The sequence below is a fragment of the Mastigoproctus giganteus genome, chromosome 1, assembly GCF_048544385.1.
Source record: "Mastigoproctus giganteus isolate SK-2022 chromosome 1, ASM4854438v1, whole genome shotgun sequence".
Classification (NCBI taxonomy): domain Eukaryota; kingdom Metazoa; phylum Arthropoda; class Arachnida; order Uropygi; family Thelyphonidae; genus Mastigoproctus; species Mastigoproctus giganteus.
The window spans coordinates 83,850,749-83,876,500 of record NC_143575.1 but is presented as its reverse complement, the minus strand read 5'-3'; the positions used below and the strand labels follow the sequence as shown (position 1 = coordinate 83,876,500).

At 38.7% G+C, this 25,752-nt stretch overlaps 1 protein-coding gene across 1 annotated transcript in view; it reads left to right on the top strand.

Moving 5' to 3' along the window:
• The window catches only part of LOC150090948 (uncharacterized), a 385,861-nt gene that overhangs the window by 221,288 nt on the left and 138,821 nt on the right, over nt 1–25,752 (top strand). The window contains exons 11-12 of the mRNA XM_090378546.1: nt 17,188–17,287; nt 21,100–21,419. Coding sequence (XP_090234672.1) covers nt 17,188–17,287; nt 21,100–21,419 — 420 coding nt within the window. The remainder of the gene's footprint in view (nt 1–17,187; nt 17,288–21,099; nt 21,420–25,752) is intronic.

The following is a 25,752-nucleotide window of genomic DNA, read 5'->3' as shown; positions in this document are numbered from 1 at the left end:
CAGAAACCTGCTGAAGGTGAAGAGAATGTTCTCAGAATCAGATCTAAGTAAAACAGTTATTGAGTCAGTATAGCACAAAATGGCTTGGAGTAAAGGGAATGTGGTAGTGGGGGTATGTGCCATGTCAAATTACTGAGAGGTATAACAAAAAAATTTCTTCATCCAGATTGAATGGGCTAGTAAGTACAATTTTCTCATTATGGACAACTTCAACCTACCTCTCATTATGTTTGATTGCAGTACGAGACCATTTTGTTATGTGATTATGAGACTAAATTATTAGCAGTGCTTCTGTAATAGTAGGAGTCGGGGAACCAATAGTAGGTGGTGACCACAGTATCATAAAATGGGTTGTATATAAAAAAACCTATGCTGTCAAACGTAAAGGCAAGAAGAGCTTTAATTTCAAGACAGGAGAGGGTAATAGAATAGGATTTCTTAGGCTCGGTTAACTTGAGAAGCAGCTGTATGTTGTCAGATATTGATGTGCTATGGAAAATATTCAAGGTAGTCAAATTCCATATGTGTAAGCTGCCAAAATGAATCACAGGTGAAGTTAAAGTTTAATTAAGCAAAAGGAACAAACAGGGCAATATGTCATGGAACAGTTACAAACAATCACATGGTCTAAGTGGAAACTTTGTTATTGATCAAATGTGATTGGCTTAATATACAATATTTCTTTTTTTCTGCACTGTCATTGAAGTTTAATCATGATTTGTGACTGAGAGCTTCTGTCAGCCAAATTTTACTTCTGGCAAACATAAAAATTAAAGCAATAATAATAACTTCTGCATGCATTTTCTAATCCTGTGTTTGTGAACCACATCATATAAGTCAGTTAGGGAAATTTGGTAAATTCAGTGAAACAATATAAATGGTGTTTCTAAATGATTACTTACCAAGAAATGGTCCTTGAGGTTGTCACAAACATTCTCTCAGTTATGCCAGACAAGCTGTACTTGTTACCTGGGAGTCTAAAACACTGATGAAACTGATATTTGGGTGACATTCAAGTCAAGTGGACCCAATTTCAGCGAAGTCCGGACGGTTTGTGACAGCCAAATCCTCTGCTTGCACCTTCGCGATGGTGGAACTGTTAGTAATCCTGGGTATAACCTCCATGCACAAACACACTGTGGGTGACCACCCAGGTGTGAAACGACATAAGCAGGGGTCGAGGTGTGGCACCCACACCACATGGAGGAATGCTGCCCCTCTGTGTTACCAGGCAATACTAGGTGGTAGATGACCTTCATCAACTGGTGCAATACCACCACTTTGCTTATTGGAGGCTTGAAGTGCAAGAACCCATGTTTAGTCTCCAGAACTAAGTTCCGGTCAACCCTTCCCCATATCTTCCATCATGCTGTATGACTGATGACTTTTGAGGTTATGATGAACATCAATGCGAGATTCAGTCTTCCTTACATTTCGAGGGTACTGCTCTAAAACAGTGTTCGCAGGCTGGCCGCTAGTTAGTACGGTGGCTCGAACCTATTGGTAACTCTTTAGAAGGCTTCCATATCAGCTAGTGTTACCTGTACTCTGCCAGATAGTGACTGGAGGGAGTCTGAGTAGTGTGTATGTAGGGGGGGGCCATTGTTGAGGCCACATTATGTCAAGGATCTGGGTATATTCTTACCATGAGTAAGCCATATCCAAAAATTTCATTACTTCACACAGCAAGGCCCCCCCACACTTTTTCTTACTATTAAATACACCATGAATTGTCACACTAATAGAGTAAGCTTATCTGCTAAAAGATCTAAACCTCCCAAACACTTCCTAGTTCATTTCACAAATATACGTGGTCTCAATTCTAATTTCAACAATGTCCATTCCCACTTGCAGTCTGCCAAACCCCATGTACTTTTTTAGACAGAATCTCAGTTATCAGTTGATTGAACTACTGCTCATCTCAGTTACCCAAATTATTCGCTATATGATTCCTTTCGCCTCAAAGGTGGTACTTGTGCATATGTCTGTTTCGATATTCCCTGTCAGAGACTTGGTAATTTGGAATCTCCTCTTTTCGATCTTCTCTGACTTAAAATCTGTCTATCTCATTGTGTCAAATTCATCTGTTGTCTCCATTGTTCTCCCAATTCCGCTAATCACTTGGAGCTCTTTGACTTCCTCTCTTTGCAACTTGACTTTCTCCAGTCCACTTTTCCTAACAGTGAAGTAATTTTCCTTGGTGATTTTAATGTTCGCAACTAAAGTTGGCTTCCGTTTTCTAGTCACACCGATCCAGCTGGTCAAGATGGTGAGGCTTTTGCAATTACTAATGACCTTACACAGATAGTTCATTTACCTGTTAGAATACCGAACAATCCTAACCATACAGCCAACATGCTTGATCTTTTTCTCACAAACAACTCTTCTAAGTACACAGTCGAAGTGAGTGGTCCTTTAGGCACCTCAGATCACAACTTGGTGATTATCTCTTCTACAATGGAGCCTTATCTCATGACTATTCCCAACCTCATATTGTTTGGCATTACAAGAATGTAAAATGGGATGACCTGTGTGATTTCTTTTCTTTACTGTTTCAGAATTTCTGACCCCTCAATGTGGGCACCTATACGTGGTGAGGGGACCTCCCAGTGATGCTGCTGGTTTTCCAGATTAGCATCACTGGGATCCAACGCCCATACCTTGGTTCCAGGGTTACACCATTGGAATCCGGCGTGTGCAGCCGTGCGCCGCGACCCGTGGAAGCGGAAAGGGGGATCCTGGTGGTTGAGGGGCCCAGCCTTAATACACCACTTTGGCCCCTGCTTCGACGAGACGGGTGGTCCCGGACCGGCTCGACTGGGATCAATCGGCGGGTGGTTCTATACTGCTAGGGTCAACTGCGTTCCAATAAGTCTCCCTCCCCTTGGTCCTGGGACGGGATAAAGATTTATTGGTAACGTGGGTATGGTGCTCTAAGCGAACTCGGCGTCCCATTCGTGTACGCAGTACCTGCTAGTTCACGAGTGGGCGTCCCCTCGTAGGGCTCCGTGGTGGGTGAGGTACTTAGGCATCAGACATTTTCTTTTTACTCATATGAGTAATTTAAATTCTTCTTCTGGGGCCCCAACAAGGCCCCTACCTAATCGATCGTCAGATGAGAGTGAAAGCAATTCAGCTAAAAGAGCCAGAACTGAGGAGAAAACAACATCTGTGACACCTCTTTTCCTCATTCTCCATTCCACCGGAGAGCAGTCACTTGGGAAAATGTCACCTTTCTTTATCCAGAAAGGATTAGAAGGGATGGCAGGCTCACCCAAATCCGTTAAACGGCTGCGTTCTGGAGATATTCTAATTGAAGCAGCAAATATAAATCAAGCTGAAAAATTTTTGAAAGCCATATTTATAGGGGGAATACCCATCATCGTAACCCCTCACAAAACTTTGAACTCTTCAAGAGGTGTGATATCAGAGTGGGATCTTCTTCACGTTTCTGAAGAAGAGATCTGCTCTGAATTAAAAGAACAAGGAGTGACAGCTGTAAAGCGGATATCCATGCGTAAGGATGGGAATCTTGTCCCTACCCGAGTTCTCATCCTAACATTCAACACCCCACGGCCTCCAAGTTCCATCAAGGCAGGGTACTTAAACTGCCCAGTGAGGATTTACGTTCCCAACCCACTGAGGTGTTTTAAATGTCAAAAGTACGGCCACTCACAAACATCCTGTCGTGGTAATCCTGCCTGTGCTCGATGTGGTGTTAAAGACCACGAGAGCAAGGAATGTCTAGCTCCTAAGCCTCATTGTATTAACTGCCAAGGAGAGCACCCTGCATACTCTCGAGCATGCCAGCGGTGGAAGGACGAAAAGGAGATACAGAAATTAAAAACGGAGCTAAACATCTCCTACCCAGAGGCTAGAAAACGCATACAACCAATAAATAGCGGGAAACCTTCATATGCCCAGAAGGTTTCTGCTAAGTGCACTATCGGTACACAAACTGAGATGACTATACCACCAAAAGAGTCATTCACCCCGATTGCACGCTATTTATTGAGTTCACAAAAGCCCACCACAAAAACACAATCAGCTGCCACTCCTATATCCGTACCTCCTAGTGCTCCACCACTACCTAAACCAAGTGGTAAAGAAAAGCCAAAAACTTTAGAAGAGTCATCCGTGACACCAGAAAGAATGGATGTAGAGAACAAGGAGGTACAGGATGAATCAGTCTTGGAACTCTTTGCGGAGGAAGAAATGGACACGGGACATCGTCCTTTTTTCCCCAAAAAAGATAAAGCCAAGGCTGATAAAAGTAAGCCCTCAGCACCTCGGAAGCCGCCTGATGGACCCACCAAGCCAAAATAATGGCTAAATTCCTACAATGGAATTGTCGTGGATTCCGGCGAAATACTGATGACATCAAGGCTCTCCTGCAAAAGCACGAGCCAGTTTGCTTTTGCTTGCAGGAGACTTATCTAAAGGCGAATGATGATCCCACCATGCATAACATCACAATCTTTCGTAAGGATAGAATTGCGGATGGTCATGCTCATGGAGGAGTGGCTATCCTTGTGAGTAATCAGACCCCAGTTCAGCCCTTGCTAATTACAACCAGCATAGAGGCTGTTGCAATTCGCCTTACAGTGGGATTTTTATTAACGGTCTGCTCTATTTATTTGCCACCTGGGACTGACATCTCCCAGGAAGCCCTTGATGATCTTCTAAAGCAGTTGCCTCCCCCTTTCTTACTTCTCGGGGATATGAATGGACATAACACCCTGTGGGGTAGTGCTAACATCAATGAAAGGGGACGGGTCATAGAGCGTATGCTCAATGACAATGCCCTTTCCCTTCTCAATACTGGAACAAACACCTTCCATACGCCTACCCGTACTTTTTCTGCCATTGATCTCTCTATCTGCTCCCCTTCTCTGCTCCCTTCACTCACTTGGGAAGTGGAGGAGAATCTCCATACGGAAGTGATCACTTCCCTGTGATAACCTTGTTACACAGTGGGAGACCATGTCTTCCTTTTAGGTTACCACGGTGGAAGTTTGATCAGGCTGACTGGAATGCCTTCCAACATCAGGCAAATTTTGAACTCAGTACAGTCAGTCAGGAGCCTATCAATGATGCAGTAACGTACATCACAGAAATGATTGTCCAAGCAGCTGCGAATGCTGTTCCAAAAACATCTGGCCGGTTTCCACCATTTCCCAAACCTTGGTGGAATTCACAATGCACAGCAGCAAAAAAGGCTCAAAACAAAGCGTGGGGGATATTCCGTCGATATCCTACCACTGCTAATCTAATAGCTTTCAAGCGTGCACGAGCCAAAGCACGCTACATTCGCCGTCAGAGTCAAAAGGAATCATGGATATGTTTTACATCATCTGTTAACCAGGCTACCAATTCTAAGGTAGTCTGGGATAAAATCCGGAAAATGAAGGGAAAATATACATCCCACCCTTCTTCAATCCTAGATTACAATGGATGCGCTATTGCAGATCCAACTGCAATAGCCAATGCTCCTGGGGAAACATTCTCTAACATCTCTGCAACATCCTCGTATTCCCCAGAGTTTCTGGTCCTGAAACATAAACTGGAAAAAGAGGCACTTAATTTTAAGTCTAAGAACATCTATCCCTACAATGGGCCGTTCACTATTCAGGAACTGAAAAGAGCCCTCGCCCTTTCCAAAGCAAGTGCTGTTGGACCAGATGGCATCCATTATGAATTGGTTAAACATCTTTCACCAAAATCTATGGATTATCTGCTCTCTCTGTATAACAGAATCTTTATTGAAGGGCAGTTTCCGGATTCCTGGTGCAAGGCAATCGTTCTTGCCTTTCCTAAGCCAGGAAAGGATCCAAAAATCACCACCAATTATCGTCCTATTGCTCTGACTAGCTGTCTGTGCAAAATTCTGGAGAGAATGGTCAATTCTCGTTTAATATGGTATTTAGAATCAAATGACCTTCTCTCCAATATCCAGTGCGGCTTCCGAAGGAACCGGTCCACCTTGGACCATCTTATTAGACTGGAAACATCCATCCGGGATGCTTTCCTAAAACGTGAACACTTGGTGTCGGTGTTCTTTGACATGGAGAAAGCGTATGACACAACTTGGAGATTTGGCATTTTAAAAGATCTGCATAGCCTCGGTCTTAGGGGGCAACTCCCCATTTTTATTAAAAACTTTTTAGCCAATCGATCTTTCCAGGTTCGTGTGGGATCCTCACTCTCTCGTTCCTTTAGCCAAGAGGAGGGAGTACCACAAGGATCAGTATTAAGTGTCACGCTTTTTGCCATCAAAGTAAATTCCATCACAGAACAACTTCCTCAAACTGTAAACAGTGCCCTCTATGTTGATGACTTTAGCATATTTTGCCAGTCATGCAACATGAGGGTGATTGAAAGACAACTGCAGAAAGCCATTGATCGACTCAACTCCTGGGCACTTACAAATGGTTTCAGGTTCTCGCCGGAGAAGACCGTTTGCGTACACTTTTGTCGTAAGCGTAATCTTCATCCTGAACCCGAATTAAGGCTCGGACGAAATGCTATTCCAATAGCAGCGGATACAAAATTCTTGGGACTCGTATTTGACAAAAAGTTGACCTTTCTGGATCACATCCGTCAACTCCGCACAAAGTGCACAAGAGGGCTGAATATTCTGCGCTCTCTTTCCTCTACATCTTGGGGTGCCGATCGATGCACCCTACTACGCATCTACCGTGCACTTGTACGATCCAGACTAGATTACGGGTCCCTGGTATACAATTCGGCCAGAGACAGTGTACTTCGGTGGCTGGATCCTGTCCATCATCTGGCTCTCCGTACCGCTATTGGAGCATATCGAACATCTCCAGTACAGAGCTTATACGTCGAAGCAAACGAACCGCCGTTATTGCTTCGACGCAAGCAGTTGTCTCTAAACTACGCTCTAAAACTGAAATCCCTGCCAGACCACCCTACGTGGCTATCCGTTTTTGAGCCACGATGGGAAAATTTATACAACACCCGTAAGACTGCCAATCGCCCTTTTGGTATTCGTGTCCAAGAGCTACTTAAAGAACTTAATATCAAGGTAGACAAGGTTGCGCAAACACCAAAGCAACTTCCACCCTGGCATGCTCATGTCCCGGCATGTGACTTGTCCCTTAGAAATTGGGGAAAGTCGGACACTCCGTCATCTGTCTACCTGCAGCTTTTTTCAGCACACCGAGCTGAACATTCTGACTTCGTGCCAGTCTACACAGACGGCTCGAAGGCGGAATCATATGTGGGATCCGCTGCTGTCTTTAGAGACAGCACTACATCGGAGCAGATTCCCTCTGAATGCAGCATATTTACTGCAGAGCTGCACGCTATAAAGTTAGCCTTGGATCACATTATTAAATGCCAATACCAACGGTTCATTTTATATTCAGACTCTCTCAGCGTGTTACAGGCTTTAATATCTGTGAGATATAATTCTCATCCAGTTCTGTCTAGCATTGAGCAGAAGATTCACGTTCTCCATGAACGTGAATATGATATCCGCTTCTGCTGGATTCCTAGCCACATTGGGATTAGGGGAAATGATTTGGCTGACGCCGCAGCCAAATCAGCAATTCCCAATAATAACCACTGCCTGTTAGTCCCCTATACAGACTACAGGCAAATAATACATGAGAAGATTCACTCCCAATGGCAGGATTCGTGAAATAGGCAGACTGCGAATAAATTATATCGTATAAAGCCCGTAATTGAACCGTGGCAGTCTAGTCTGCGCAGGAATCGTACTGAGGAAGTTGTCCTTGCCCGGACCCGCATAGGACACAGTCATTTAACGCATTCGTTTCTGCTGAGGGCTGATGACCCTCCTATGTGTGTGTCCTGTAGCACAATCTTAACGATCAGACACCTTTTAATTGACTGTCCAGATTTTAGCAGTACCCGTTTTACCGCTTTTAATCATCTGACTGAGCCTTATACACTCAATCAGATTTTATCCGACAATGACAATGTGTCTGCTGTTTTTAGCTTTTTAAAAGCAATAAAGGTTTTTAATCGTATTTAAAATTTATATGTTATTGTTGTTTATTTATGTTTTCAGATCTGGACATGGTGGCCTAATTAATTAGGTCACCGAGATGTTAAATTTTTTAGATATTACCTGGTCTTGGCGCATTATAGCCTTAGTTGCTAGTGCGCCAATAAAACCCAAATCAATCAGAATTTCTGATGTCAATGTTTGCTCAGATCGTGTCAGTGAAATTATTCTTGTAGGAATGGAATCCTTTATTCCACACTACAATTTAAAATCTCATCCTTTATCTAGACCTTGGTTTTCCAATAAATGTGCTAAGGCTGTTCAAAATAAGAATGTTGCATATCTTAATTGACTTGTTTCAAATTCTTCAGTTACATTTTCTGCCTACACCAAAGCTCGCAACAATTGTAAAGCAAGTTATTAATCAGTTCAAACTAGATTTTGAACAGGCTAAGTGTAGAAAACTTGCTTCTTGCCCTAATGGTAGCCGAGCATCCTGCTCTCTTGCCAAAGCTATTGGCTGCAACTTTTGCCCATCTCTACTCCCACCTCTGTCAAAACCAGATGGTTCTGTTTTCACTTCAGCCAAGGACCAGCTAACATCCCATTTTTCTTTCAACTCGTGTATTAATCATCTTGGTAAAACACCTCCCACTCTCCACAACATGCTCCATTCAATGCCTCCTGTGGTCTTCTGCAAAAGGATATGAGAAGGATTTTGATGAACCTTGATGCTAAGAAAGCTCCCGGTCCTAATGGTATTTCTCCACTTGTTCTCAAAACCTGTGCTCCTGAACTTACTCCTGTTCTTTTCCGCCTTTTTTTCACTTTCTTATTCACAAGGTGTTTTTACTTCTGCTTGGAAATTTGCTTATATTCAGCCAGTTTCTAAAAAGTGTGGCAAATCCCCCCATCTAATTATCGTCCCATTGCAATTACTTCTACTCTTTCTAAAGTAATGGAGAAATCAATTAACCGCCAACTCTTAAACTACTTAGAAACCTTCTGTCTGATCAACGATCGCAACGTTCTTAATCTATGGATTCCATCAGTGTCGATCCACTGGTGATATTCTGGCTTATGTTACCCATTTATGGACAAATTCAATGGAAAAGTTCGGTGAAACACATGCAGTTGCTCTTGACATCTCAAAGCCTTTCGATCGTGTTTGGCATAAAGGTCTTCTAAACAAGCTTTCATCTTATGGTTTGCCAACTGTTTTTTGTAATTGGTTATCCAGTTTTCTCTCTGATCACTCACTGATGGTGATGGTAGATGGCTCTCTGTCTCCAGACTTCTCCACTAATGCCAGTGTCCCCCCAAGGTTAAGTTCTTTCCCCCACTCTTTTCCTCTTGTATATTAATGACTTTGTTCCATTGACTGGAAATCCTATCCATTGTTTTTCCCATGACAGCACATTGCATTCCACTTTCCATTTTGAGAAACCTTGCCTTGCTTAATCAGCTTCAACTTCTCAAATATCTGCTACCAATTCCTTAAATGCTGATCTCCAGCAGGGCAAAGACAACTTAGTTGATTTTAATCCTTCTAAAACTCAGTCTTGTCTTATATCTCGCAAAAAGGATTCTTCTGCTCCTATGCTTATCTTTGGTGACACTCCGATTTCTAGGCAAAATGATATATCTCTTTTGGGAATTACCCTGACTTCTTTCTCTCTCTTGGCACAAGCACATTACAAATATTGCTCCCTCTGCATCTAAAAAACTTGGTTTTCTCTTTCACTCACGGCGTTACTTTTCTTTCAAACAGCTGTTCGCTCTGTACAAATCGCAAATCCGCCCTACCATGGCATATTGTTGTCACATCTGGGAACAATATGCCATGGTGCCCCCAAAACTTCTCTCAGTCTTCTAGATTCCATTCACAAAGAGGACAGTTAGGTTATTTAATGACTCCTCTCTAACAATCTCTCTCCACTCTTTGTCTCATAGACGTACTGTTTCTGCTGCATGCCTCTTCTACAGATTCTTCCATGGGCACTGTTCTTCTGAATTGGCTTCTGTAATTCCCGCTCTCTCTTTCAAAACAGTCCGAACACGTGCCGCCACCAGGCAACGTTCATTTACTGTCCAACTTCAAACTCACAGAACCAACTTTTCATCTTCCTTGTTTAATCATTCAATGTTTGTTTTCTGGAACAACCTTCCTTCATACGTATTTCCTGAAAATTAACAGTCCACAGAAGTTGAAATCTAAAGTCAGCAAATATGTTCTTTCGTTTTCTCAACATCCAACTGAAGCGTAGTATTAAGTACTATAGGTTCTAATACCTCTCGTGTTTGGGGTTTCCATATAAAATAAAATATATTTCTTTCTTCTGGACTGTCATTGAAGTTTAATCATGATTTGTGACTGAGAGCTTTTGTCAACCAAAGTTTACTTCTGGCAAACATAAAAATAAAAGCAATAATAATAACTTCTGCATGCATTTTCTAATCCTGTGTTTGGGAACTACATCATATTTATAAGTCAGTTAGGGAAATTTGCTAAATTCAGTGAAACAATATAAATAGTGTTTCTAAATCATTACTTACTAAGAAATGGATGCAGAAGTTATTTCTTTATCTTTGTTTGCATGTCATGCAGTTTGACCACTGTGTAATTGACCAGTCACAGTTGATCTGTGGCAGTTTTCTATTGCTGATAGAGACATTGTACAAAAAAGCTAGGTGTAAGCATGTATTTCTAGGCACTATGGATACCTACTCTACACTAATTGCAGTAACAGAACCCTGAGATTTTTGCATAGTGGGTTTAGTGTATGGTGTTTATTGTCAAGCAGCACTGGGGTCTCCCCTAAAGCCATGTAGTATTCTGTGTGTCACAATACAAACTCTGTAAATACCAAAAGTAGTGTAAGTTTTGGTTTGCATAGTGGTGTTGGGTTATGTTGGTCCGTTGTTCCTCCAGAATTTAACCACAGAGACCCTTAGTGGATCCCAAGTTGCCTTTCCTTTGCCCCAAAGAGGCAGTTGGGTATAGTAGGAGACAAATATAGACTACAGCGGGAGCAAACCCTGGTCTGCACCGGAGCTTACCAGGGAGGGCCCCAGGACAAAAAACAAACTCTGGAAGGTGAAAAGAGAGTTGTGGATAGTTGAAGGTGGGATGGATGAAGATAAGGAAGGTGGATTGTAGAAACACTGTCCACCTAAAAATAGGAAGTTGGGGTGGGGTATAGAAGGTTCCAAAATGTGTGAACCAGAACTGAGCCCTGGCAGCATCTTTGGTGGCAGTGGATTTTAACTAATCTTTTTTTTTTTTTTTTTTTTGTGAAAACCCCAAACACGAAAGGTATCAAAACCTATAGTACTTAGTGTCGTGCAGGGTTGAAGGAGAAGTATGGGGGGAAGGGGGTGCCGGAAACTTTGCTCTTGAGACTAAACATGGGTTTCACCACTTCAAGCCTCCAATAAGCGAAGTGGTGGCATTTCACCGGTTGATGAAAGTCATATCTACCACTGAGGTATTCTGGTTTGCTGCAGTCTTCTGAGTATACTGGGCTACCATAAGTTGTCAAATGCTCCAGCAAAGTCAATTTATATTGCTAAGAGGTATTTTTATTGAACATTTTGTGAAGCCTTAATGAGGCAGTTCATTGCATCTTCTGTTGAGAATCTGAGTTTAAAGCCGAATTGCTTATCTGGTTCAAGGCTATACTGGAGTAGTGAGTATTTAGTCTGTGGAGTGTCAGTCTTTCCAGTACCTTGTCCAGTACTGGTAACAGGGCAATATGTCTATATGACTTTGGGTTATTAGGTGGCTTTTCTGGGTTCTTTAATATAAGGTGAACATTTGCCTGTTTCCATGCTTTTGGGTACACCCTTATGTAAGCAGTTATTGTAAAGCTGTAATAGGTTGATCTGGAAAGCTATTGGTAAATTCCTTTATCATTTCAATTTCTATTAAATCATTGTTTCAACTTCTGGTTTCTGATAATTTCCGTAATAAACATTTGTTTATTACGAAAAGTCAACCACTGTTGACTGATTATATTGAATCCTTTTAGCTATTTCATGCATAGAATGTCCATCTGCATTCAGTGCAGCAGCAGCAGTACCCCTTTTCTACGTGATGTTATTTGTGAAAACTTAGCCATTGAAAAACAGAGATTACTGGGCTTATGGCACTGTATACTGCCGCTAGGGTGATGCAGTCATGTGTGGCATGTGATTCATCTAAGAGAGCTTGTTAAGGATGGTTGATGCAATATGGTAATGCTATTACAAAACACATGATATATTGCCAAATTTCCCAGAAATTCAATGAATTTTGAAAGTGATGCAATTTTTTGAGCACCACTGTATATGTTTCCCCACTGATTGTAAAGTGGACTAAAACAGAGGGTAGAACACACAGCTGTTCATAGATACTGGTTGCCCACTTTCACTATAAAAATAACCCCTGATGGTGATTGTGTATTTGTAGCTATAAGGCATTTATTGATATTCAAACTGCCTTCATATTTTTGACACTGAAGCAAGAAACACTTTTCTAAACCAATATTTTTATGCTTTGTGTCTAAACCCACTACCACTACGGTAGTGGTAGTGGGGGAAGGGGGAGAAAGATTTTGCCATAACAGAGATGGCACCAGTGGATGTCCACAGTGGAGGTATTAGTGTTCTAAACACAGTTCAGAAGTCAAAGTGGTCAAAATGCATTATGCAAATTTTACATACACAATATGTAAGCCCTGCTCAGGGCTTAATCTAAATTCTTTCCCTGAATCTGCTGGCTCTTACACACACACACACACACACACACACACACACACACACACACACACACACACACACACACACACACACACACACTTAAGTTCATAAGGCACTCTTCAAACATGTGATTCTATTGGTAGCCAAATCAGAGAATATAGTGAACAGACAGATTATACCCATGGCAAACATTCCATTTTTCTTCCAACTCATGTATTAATGACCTTAATAAAACACCTCCCGCCATTCCCAACATGCTCCATTCAATGTCTCCTGTGGTCTTCTGTCAAAAGGATATCAGAAGGATTTTGACTAATTTTGATGCTAAGAAAGCTCCATGTCCTAATAGCATTTCTCCACTTGTTCTCAAAACCTGTGCTCCTGAACTTACTCCTGTTCTTTGTCACCTTTTTTCACTTTCTTATTCCAAAAGTATTTTTCCTTCTACTTGGAAATTTGCCCACATCCAGCCAGTTCCTAAAAAGGGTGACAAATCTCCCCCCATCTAATTATCGTCCCATTGCAATTACTTCTACTCTTTCTAAAGTAATGGAGAAATCAATTAACCACCAACTCTTAAACTACCTAGAAACCTTCCATCTGATCAACAATCGCCAGTATGGATTCCGTCAGTGTCGATCCACTGGTGATATTCTGGCTTACGTTACCCATTTATGGACAAATTCATTGGAAAAGTTCGGTGAAACACAATCAGTTGCTCTTGACGTCTCAAAGGCTTTCGATCATGTTTGGCATAAAGGTCTTCTAAACAAGCTTCCATCTTATGGTTTGCGAACTGTTTTTTGTAATTGGTTATCCAGTTTTCTCACTGAGCGTGATGGTAGATGGCTCTCTGTCTTCTAACTTTTAAATTTTAACTAATGCCGGTGTCCCCCAAAGTTCAGTCCTTTTTTTTTTCTGTACATTATGCCTTCTCTCCTATCCTGGGATGCATGGCCTCATTTTGTTTAATCCCTCCTTCAACCCCATATGTTTTACTGCATTGCAGCGCCTGAGGTCACTTCTACATACCATATAGTCATTGAAACAAGCTCGTAGCATTCTTTCTCTCCCGGCAGTACACTGGACAACAGTCTGCTCCATCTCATGATTTCAACTTTCAGTGACTTTTAGTAATTTTTTACTACCTGTATTTCTTATTATCTATCATTTCTCCGCCTCTGTCGGGTCAGCCATGATATATACGTTAGCATTACGATTAACCTGGCTTCCGAACATTAACAATAAACTATAAACCTGGTCTCTTTTTACCATGTGCTACACATATTTCATGTTAGAAACAAGAAGCCTTACTTTTTGCTGCATTTTGCTTGATTTTGACAGCTGGCCCTCGTGAACAACTTTTTGTGTTGCAGGTTCGAATTGTGTTATTTAATGACTGCCTTTCCATGTTATCTAACCCGTTGGTTGATTACACTACTTACTGTTCTCTCTCCACACTAAAAGCATAACCACCTATTTTTTATATATATATATATATATATATATATATATATATATATATATATATATATATATATAGTATAATAGTAATAGATACAGGTATAATTATAAATGGTATTTTTGGAGGATTATAGATCTGAGGTACTACTGTGTATAGCAGAAAGAACCCAACGACCATAAATAAATGTGGATTAGTAAGTAATGAATGTGGCTAGTGGGAATTAGGTGGTCTAATAGAACCGGAAGTAAAAATCAAATAAAATTTATTTGATTTTATTTTATTCCATGATTTCAACTTCTGGTTCTATAAGATCACCTAATTCCCACATGCCACATTCGTTACTTGCTAATCTATACATATATATACAGTAGGGGCCCAATATCCAATGGTAATTCATTCCACAAAACCCATTGTATATTGAAAATATTGTAAGTTGAAACCAATAATACATTAATTTCCTGGAATTTGTTCCTCAACAACACATAAAATAGATATTTCTTACTTGTTATACTTAATTTTTACATTAAAAATGAGTGTTTTATAAAGATTAATTAATAAATAGTTAAAACATCTTAAAATAAAAAAAAACAAACTATAAATTAGCATTTACCTTAGACTAGAAGTGCAGAGCTGATAAAATCAACAGTGGTGTAGTGATGGTGGAATTTTATCGAGCATCAGGTGTCTTTTCAGTCTTTTGTTTGACTTTGGACAGTTTCTTTGCCAAGAAACTGTCCAAAGTCAAGCAAAGTGGTGTTGGGTGGCAAAAATTTGTATTCAACAAAATCAAATTGTGACTCGTGATTGAACAAGTTTAGGATCATGGCCCTTCGCATTATCCAGCAGGAGCAGTCCTACATGCGAAGCTTATTTTTCTCTTCACTGATGAAGAGAAAACCCAGGGGCTCACATCTGGTGAGTATGGGCTTGGCACACCCAGGGTCCCAAGCTGGATATCATCATTCTTCTCTTTCTTGGTGATTCCTTTCTACTTCTGTCTGTCTCTTTCTCACTCTGAGGGAAACTCGGGATTTTTTTTTTGCTGGTGCAGCATAAGCCTCAGGCTTCCTTGCACCATATGGCTAATAATAATAATAATAACTCCAAGCTCCCATTCACTGAAGACATACAGTATCCTGTAACCCAGGCCTTCTTGTTACTGTGCCAAAACACTCCTTTGTCCAAAAAGTCAACAAAGGCATGCCTTTGTTGACTTTTTGTTTAAGTACTCTGGGGATGTTAGAGTGACACACACACACAAGCAAAGGCTTCAACTTAAAATCTCAAGAGGCATTGGCACCCAACAGGAGAGTGAGCCTATGTTTCATAGGCTTATGCCCAGGTAAACTAGCTTCGTGCTTAGTGATGTGTGTTCTGGGCATTCGCTTCCAGAATAAGCCAGTGTTAAAAACCTGCTGGGAAAGATAACCCTCCTGATCAACAAACTCTTGGAATTCAATTTCAGCACTGGATGCCTCCCCAACACTTCTGATATTCACCCTTTTATTGAAGCACTCAAACCAGCCTCTGCTGGTTTTAAAGTCTTCAAAGTGCACAGCACTGCCACTGGTTGATAGAGCCTTAAGTTTCAGATCATCATGGATCTGAAACAATCGTACGAGCAATGTTCCGCATGTCACGCATTGAACAATAACGTTGTTTGTTGAATGATATGACAAAGATGCTAATTTGTTGAGAACCATCGTACAAGTGATGAAAGATGAAAATTTCCACCCATGTATCATTCCAGCTATATCGGAAAGTCATTACTGACTTTCTTTTTCTTTTTCTGCAAATATCATTGGTCCTTAAAATAAGAGATTGTATAGAAGGTATATCAGTTCCTGAGAATATTGGATGTCGATGTCATTGTAAGTCGAAGTTCCACTATATATATATAAACAAATGTATTTGATCAGTGTATTGAGTAGGGTTGCTGCCCTGTTAAGTATAATTACAATGGAATCAATTAAGAATGCTTGCAAAGTAAAAGCAGATTACCAGAAATAAATAAAATTAAGATTAACATGAAAGTAATAAAATAATACTTAATGCTGTAGGTTCTAAGATTTTAACTACGTCTTCAAGGGGTCGGCAGCCAAAACCGAAGGAACCATAGCAATAAGCAAGGTCTGTTTTTGTATGATGTATACATTTCGTACATATACATCATAGCCGACCCGAAACATATACATCTATGATGTATACGTTTCTTACATATACTCATGATGTATACATATACTCATATGTTTCTTACATATACTCATACGTTTCTTACATATACATCTATGATGTATACGTTTCTTACATATACTCATTAACAAAAACAGACCTTGCTTATTGCTGTGATTCCTTCGGTTTTGGCTGCCGACCCTTTGAAGACGTAGTTAAAATCTTAGGACCTACAGCATTGTGTTATTTTATTACATTCATGATACTTTTATGTTAATCTTAATTTTATTTAATTGTATTTATTTTCAGGTAATCTGCTTTTACTTTGCAGGCATTCTTAATTTATTCCATTGTAATTATACTTGACAGGTCAGCAACCCTACTCAATACACTGATAAAAATACATTTGTCTAGATTTCAGTACGGTTGCTGTGTATTTCTGCTATAACTAGTAGTGCCCCGGATCCATAACCCGATTTTATAAATTAATAATTTTTTTCGTTCTCTCTTTCTTTCTTTTTTTTTTCTTTTTTTTTTTTGTTCTTTTTTAGACGTTCAGTCTTATCACTACAGCCTATTATTTTTATTCATATTATATATATAAATAATATGAATAATAATATACATATTATATATATATGTATTATAAAAGTATAGAAGTATTTCACAAGTAACATACAAGATTTTTGAATATATACAGTTGTGTATTTGTAACTTAACTTTGCATATTGGTATTCATTTAATTTGAACCTTTAAATGAACGTGAAATGTTTCTAACATGTGTGTATCTATTTCTGTATCATATTTTTAGACTGATTTATGGAATAGTCCTCCTCCACCAGTTTGTCCTTCTCAGCAAGCCTTTCATGGGCCACCTTTATCGTCTGGAAGATTTGAGCATCACTTCAGAGGTAGTACTTTTCATAAAATGCATTGTTAGTTTTATTTATGTTTTATATCTTAGTCATAATTGTTAATTGTGACTAAGTGGGTCAAGGAGGTCGAAGCACCACAGGCAAGACTGAAATTCCATAAGGTGCCAAAAATTGAGTTTCATATATGCAGTGACTGAGCCACTGACAAACTCTTTTCAGTTCAGTAGGAAGTGAGATATGAGCTTGGATGGAGTGAAAGTCCCCCACCCCCCCGAAAATATATTCTGACAAATTTTTCACCATGGCATATTTCGGAGCTGATATATGCAGAGTATTTACAATATATCATGCATTTCTTTTGGTGTTAAATCCCTCTTACATGAGTATCTTATAATAGTGTAGTGTTCAGATCTGTCCGTTATCTGAAAAAAGAAAAACTAAGTTCGGCAGGTTCTCAAGAATAATATAACCAAGTTATTAACCTATATTGTTGTATTTGTTTATGCAGAGGACCAAATAACTAAACAAGATTGTGTTTGAAATTTTCACAATAATTTCTATGTGAGGCTATGAACCTTTCAATGTCCCCTCATAGATTTACTTGCCAAAATTTTCTTTTAATATTTTTGTCTCTTAACTACCTCTTATAACTTCTTGGGGCCACCACAGCTTTCTGACCTTCGTCAGTACAGACCTTCTCTGCCATGTATACCTCAAAATTTTGTGTGGAAGGAATACATATCTAAATATATTTTTTGAATATTATAAATGCGAGGCAAAAGTAGCCAGAATTAAATACCAGAAGAAAAAGAATTTGGACTGCTGCCCAGCCAGACTCAAAGCCAAGGTGCAATAATCCAATCACAACAAAATGGAGGGGGGATTATTTTTTAAAAAAATGATGCCCAGTGGTTAAGGGTACAGTGTTCAGTTTGTGTACATTCTATAAATTGCATTTAGAGGTACATGTTTTCCACTGTAAAACAAAGTAGCAACTAGATGTGTTATGTACAAAATATACAAACCCAACAAATGAGATGGGAGAAAGGAATTAACAGAATAAACCTGATCTAGGAATATAAAGCTTTTATCCAAGAGGATACAAAGCCAAATGTAACTGGGCAATAATAAGATGTAATTTAGTTGAGAATTTCACTAAGACAAATCTGATTAGGTAAGTTTTTTTGAGATTGATAATATTAAGTGCCTTATAAAAATTATGCTGCAGATAAGTTAAGGGAAATAAATTATCAGTAAGTTTAAAAGAATTTTATAATGTTATTAATAGCAATATTGAAATAACTACAAATAGATGTCCATTCCAGTATTATTCTTTCCTCAGTGTCTCAGGATCTTTTGCAGGATTACAGATTGTTACAAATATAGCTAATCCTGATGCAATGCTGCAAGAGATACAAAGGTCCTCGTGGATGACTGCATTTTTAATGTGAATGTCTTTAAATTTGGTCTGGTGTAGGGGGATCTCTACGAAAACTCTAAGCACCAAAAAACATGGCAAGATTTGTTGCGCTTATATCTCGTAAACTCTAAATGATAATCTAATGTTTTAAATTTTGTTGGATAGAGGGTTTATGTCCGTATCTAAAATGGTGGGTAGTGGGGGTGTGCAGCGGTGAGGGAGGGAGCCGTAGCACTTGCACGTGAACACTAAAAATGGCGACTGTGCAGCGTTTGGGCAGTGTAACTTTGGATTGCGAAGAGATAGGATGTTGAAATTGGTGTCGATTTGTAGAGAATAACAGAATCTATATTCTGTTATTCTCTAATAAAGAAAACTTTCATAATGTCGAAAAAATTGCAAAAGAAATATGAACAGAAATGTAAGAAACGTATATCATTGGAAAGAAAAATTCAAAAGTTCAACATGAGTTCAACTTGAAGTACATTTCTACATCGCCCACCACTCTGGGCAACACTTCTATAGCTTTAACCTTTGTAAGAAACATCGATGTAAATACTATGCCATATGTGTCTTGCTTCTCCTATCATCGGCCTTTGATAAATAAAATTATACTTCACTTATAACCACCGAAACTTTATTCATTTACATCTTACCCTTCCTCTAATAACACAAAGACGGATTCATACCTTAAACGATTTCGGTTGTGTCCCCGTATACAACCCACCCCAATTTTTTTAACATTTTCACCAATCCAACTTGATAGCAGACAACCTGAGCACCCAAAGTCCTCAACTGAAATTTGGCCAAACTGGAAATTCAAATACCATTGAAAAGTTTGTGTTCACTAAACACTTGTTTTAGCATTTTCTAAGTTTTCAAAGCTGTTTTCCCATGATTATGACAAAAGTTGATGCAAATTTGCTGTTCTTTTAACATCCATCAACTTACTCTGCTACAAAAATCACAAGACACACTCAACAGAAACACATTTAAACACCAATTATCCAAATGCACGACATCCTATTGGCTAAAATAGGAAAATACAGAATGATTATAGCGTCCTTTCCATATTTAAAGCTGTATTATTGTAAAACTATTATTGAAAGGGAATCTGTCAGTGACTAGGAACCTCGTGGTTTCTTTAGGTAAAGCTCATCTCCAGTCTGTGAAAATGATAAAATACTTAGGGATTCTAATTGATAGGCTACTACACTCCTTTTCCCATATTATCCTAATATTATTAGTGCCAACTTGTATAACAGTATCACTTTCGTTCCCTCAAAAGATTTCAGCTATACAGTGTCATCAACTTTCCCTCCATTCCCAGAAGACATACACTGGTATCATTCCACCTGCTCTTTTTGCACAAATATATACCATTTCCCTGACAATAACTACATGCTGTGGGGACCAGTGCATTCTGCTTTGGAGATTGTTGCTGTGTCTGATGAATGAATGTGAGCTCTGGCATTGAGGTGGGCAGTTGAGAGCTTGATGGGTCCCATTTTAATTCCTTCAGGGCATCCACTCTGTTCTTTAAACTCATAAAGGCCTATGAGAATGCCAAGTTTCCACTTTATTTCCTCATGCTCTTTGCACTGAATGTATACAAAGACACCCCCCCCCTTTTAGCTGTATCTTGCCCAATTCTATAGATCTGCAAAATGCCAGCCTATGTGATTAGAACCTTTGAGCTGTGTATTTACCACAATTAAAATACTACGATTACCACTACCATGCACTGGAAGTTACTATGAAGTTATGGAATATGATATTCATGCCAAAATCATTGAATGTATTCTTCTCTGTATTAAGTTGTAACTTACAAAATCTCTAGCTAAATTTAAAAATAAGCTACTGAATTTAACTAGGACCATTAAAACTGTTGGACAAAATTTAATATGTTAGTTAGGTAAAAAAAAAACAGCCAAATTTTTAAATAAACTTAACCATTTCCAAGAACTCAGGATTCTTAGATTGCACAGTTTATAGCCTCAACCCCTTTCTAACCCTCAGCACATATGTGATATCAGAGTTCACTAGATTTCAACTGCTTTTCATTGAAATGAACTGTAAAAATTTTATTTTAAATAAATATATGGTAATAACTACTGTTTTAAGGACTTTGTCACTTTTTTTTTTTATTGTTAAATGGTATTCACCTATTGAGTATTTTATCTACCAAAAAAAAATAATCAATGCAACAGAATTCTTTTAGATAGACCTGTTAGATCTGTCTAAAAGAATTAGATAGATCTAAAATCTATCTGTCTTTTAGATGGACAGATTTTAGATCTTTTGGATAGTATAATTTTATGTAAAAAATGTCATTAGAATTTCATTATAGTCATAGATTTGCTTGAGAAATAACTATTGCTAAGGTGGCTAATATAATTTCTTATCTTATCTTTTTTTTTTGCTTTAGCACCTGCTCCATCACAGCCACCCCCTTCAGTATCTACTACAAATTACCATATAACTCATTCTCACCCTCCACTTCAAAACTTTATACCTACTGGAAACTTTCATACTCCGCCACCACCACCACCACCTCCTCCACCTCCTCCAGTTGGACAAGTTGCACCATATAGGCCAGAACAACCACCTCCAACTCATCGGCCACCAAATTTTAATCAGGATTCTTCCCAGCCATATTTGTTGCCTGCTCCTCGCCAGTCATCCTTCCAAAATCAAGAATTTCGTCATCCTTCTATACAACCTCAAAGGCAGTTTCAGCTGACACAGGTAAATTATAATAAAAATAAATTTCATTTAATTTTCTTTTAGAGGAGGGAAAAGTAAAATTTGAATAATCATGATATTGTGCATTCCATCACACGTTTGCAATGATAAGAAATCCTAGTGTGGAATAAGATTTATGTTACATAATTAGAAGATAACTGAATGGGCTGTTATTCACATTTGTGCATGCACAGCCTTTATATCTGAATTGCAAAGATTTGTTATGCTAAGGAAAATTCAGCTAATTTTAGTCATCCATCACAGTTCTTTGCTTCTGTTTTCCAGCAATGTAATGTAATGCAATGTATGAATAATCTCTGTAGGATATGGAGAATTGAGGTAAGATTCCTTTATTTAATTAAAATATTTTAATTTATCAGCTTTTTTTTTATATAATATTATGTGCATTTTAACATCTCTTGTAGACATGAGAGAAACTTTTCTAGGTAAAAAGAAAGTTTATTTGTGATATAGGTATACAGTAATACCGTGCCAATTGCTATGATTACATCATGGAAGGAAGTTCTATGTGATTAGCAAGCTTAAACCTTCTAAGGGATACTCGTGTATATATATACTTGTGTGAGTTTATGTGTTTTTCAAGTTTGTTTGAAATAATGTTTCAAAGTATGTTTTCCTATCTGTGCTCCTAAGTTATTGTAGACAATATAATTAACAGTACAAAATTAAATTTTAAAATTGAGTGGTGGAGGAGGTGATAATGCTTGTCAGCCATCTGATTTGCTTCTATAGAAGACAATATTTCTCTGCAATTCTGAAATCATAAATTGATGTCCGTGAATAAAATGATGCATAAATAGATGTGGAGGATAGTATTCAAATTAAAGTAAATGACAAACTGAAATTTTTTGTAGATATGTTTCCGGTACTGATAGGTTAAAGATAAAGAAATATATGAAGCAATAGATATTTTTCAGCATCAGTTCTGTAAGTTTCAGTGTAAGAACTACCAGGCACTATTATAAAAGATTAAACAATTGGTGTTCACTGGCCCTTTGGGGAATTGTCAAGTGCACAAATTATCCCAAGTCATTCTTGACATTTTAATAATTCCTCATAGCAGTGCTGAGTGTGAGAGAATATTTAACAAAGTTAAAAAAAAAAAAAACTGATTTAGGAACTTTCCCTTCTGGTGAAGCTTTGGAGATTCTCTTGACAGCCAAGTCTGAACATTTGTGCCATTGTTATAATCAAACTTTGACTCATTATTCTGAAGAGGTACAAATTCTCCAACAGTATTTCTCTGAAAGAAATTATAATCAGTTAATGTCTTAACAGACAACCCAAGCAGAAATCCACACACAATTAATATTTGAAACCATATTGTTAGTAAATAGTTATATGGCTGTATTTTAATGTATAAAACATGTATTTTGTTAGTAAAATTTTAATTGTACACCAACAGTAAGAGGTGCACTTTGTTTTACATCCACTTAAAACACAAAGATATAGAACAAAAGTCAAACTATACTGAAGGAAGGTGCCTCCATAGACAGGTGGGCAGGAGCAGCAGTGCGTAGCACACACTTCTTGATTAGACCGGGGTTTGAGCCCATGACCACCAAATACGGAGGATGTGGAAAGGTCAGGGAATAACCACCGCATATCCCCGTGGCAATATGGCCTTAGTTGCTAATGCTCCTAAAAACCAAATAACAACAACAGTACTGAAGGAATACTATAAATCACATGGGTCATCAGTCTAATTGATCACAATTGGCAATGTACCAGTAAAGTCTTAGCCACAATATATACAGAAACCACTATGAGCATATATGAAGTGCAAACCAAAAAAAAAACCAAAAGTTTTCACACTGGCCGAATGGAGCACTAACCATGTGTAGCATAGCAGTTTGCTATCAGATACCACTCAATTAATTCACTCTGAATTATATGTGTGTGTGGGGTAGTAAAAATATAAATATGAAAAATGCAATTTCACAGCCAAAACCAATGCAGTTGCCTGTGGTGACGTAACAAAGGTGTTTGACAGTTAAAAAACTCCAGGAAGAAATCATTCCACTAGTTGCTATAACCTCAAAAATGTAACTATTTTGAATTTGGCAATATAGAATAGATTTAAGTTGACATAATTCACAGAGAAGTCCAAGAATACTGCTTGTGTAGCTCTTGAAATCTATAGATATTCCTTTAGATACCTCATATTTTCCATTGATTCATTTTTGGCGACACCTAAGTCAGCATAAGCTCCAGCTTCACTGTACATTACAAAAAGGCTCCAGTAACTATAACTAAAATTGCTATGGCCATAAAGTTGTTTCTTGGTGCGGTAGCTCTGTCCAGTTCTATTCAGCAATTCAAAAGACCTGGTGTCTTCAGCTTGAACAGAATAAGAACTATAACAGTCTATGATGTATATCTCCAGAAATGTTCACAAACCTCACAAAAAATCATTCCACATTCTAATTTGTCTAAATCTTGGCAAACCTAGTAATCAGTTTTGATAAAGAACATTTCAATCTTCAAATTTAATCAGGGTTTCATTGTCATAGTATGTGTCCCAGTAGAGACAGTTATACATTACATTGCAACAGGATCTAGATAATCTGGGCAGATGGGCTAAGAAGTGGCAACTGAAGTTTAACCTTGACAAATGCAAAGTACTGCATATGGGTAGAAGTAACCCCAGAGAAAAGTACCAACTGTGTGGTACTACACTTAAGGTGGTAGCAAATGAAAAAGACCTGGGAGTAATTGTGCGTCAGATATGAAGTTCTCTGAGCAATGCAGACAGGCTGCCAGGGCAGGTCATGGGGTTTTGTCAATGATATATAGGAATTTTGCTAGCAGGGAAAAGGAGGTGATTATCCCTCTGTATAAGGCAATGGTCAGGCCACGCCTTGAGTACTGCGTACAGGTCTGGAGACCTCATTTTAGGAAGGATGTAGATTTACTTGAGCGGGTACAGAGAAGGGCAACAAGATTGGTGAGGGGAATGAAGGGATCCTCTTACCAAGAGAGGCTAAGTTCTGCAAATTGCAGTGGCTGGAGACTAGGCACCTGCGCGGTGATCTGATTGAGGTATATAAAGCCTTGAATGGATTGAGCATGCTGAATTCTGATGGGATCCTTCTACTTGTTCAGATTACGAACCTAAGGGGCCATAAATTCAAATTAAGAAAAGACAGATGTAGAATAGATGTGCGGAAATTTGCCTTTAGCCAGCGGGTGGTTAATTGCGGGAACAAACTTCCATCTGTCGTTGTGGAAGTTGATAGCTTGAATAAATTTAAGGAGGAACTGGACAGGCATTTGGAGGGAATGGTGTGATTTTTTTTTTTTTTTGGCTGATGCTGCATAAACTCATACATATGCTTTCTTGCATCACATGCCACTACTACTACTACTACTTTTTGAACCTCCAAAAATTAATGTTTCTAACCTTTAACATTATTTCTAGTTTGTTTGTTATTTGGTTTTTAGGAGCATTAGCAACTAAAGCTATATTGCTCCGGGGATATTCGGTGGTCGTTCGCTGACCTTTCCGCATCTTCCGTATTTGGTGGTCACGGGCTCGAACTGCGGTCTAATCAAGAAGAATGTGCTACGCATTGCTGCTCCTGCCCAACTGGCTACGGAAGCACCTATTTCTAGTATCCTCATTGGGAGAGTAAGAAAAATTCACAGATCACTTTCATCAAGTAGTACACATCGCAGTTCATCATACCAAAAGTCATTCTTAATGAAAACAAATTGCTTATTTCTTTTGCAAGGTGGTCTGTGCAAAGGTAATAATCAGCCAATTTGGTAATGTGTTGTGAATGTCTGCAAGGCATATCTTTCCTCCTGCTTACACTTGCCTTTCTGAAAGTCAAAAGTTGGCAGCTATTATTCAAAAATTCTGAAAGAATCATGGTAGCTGCATGCAGCAGTGCAACTAGGATTCATGAACTGCTGCTTTTTTTTTTTTTTTTTGATAAATCAACTAATCCTGGAGCTTTTAAAAATTGAAATTGTTAATCCTTATTAGATTACTACCACTCACAAAAATCAGCACAGATGGTTACTGCATTATTCAAAGAATAGTGTTTTCATGAATTTATACCTTCTGTAAAGAAATTGAAGAAGATAAACACCCAAAAAAGGCTATTCTCCTTTGTGTCCCAATGGTAAGCAACTTAAAGAAGAGGATGTGGAAGCTATATTTTTACCACCAAACATAAAGTTTGCAAGCCTTGATCCATTCTGTAGATCAAGGATCTAGAATACCTAAACAGACATCATTGGTGAAAGTTTTTGAGTTGTTTTGGAAAAAATAATGTGAATATTTTTCTTATAGAATTGGTAAAAGTTA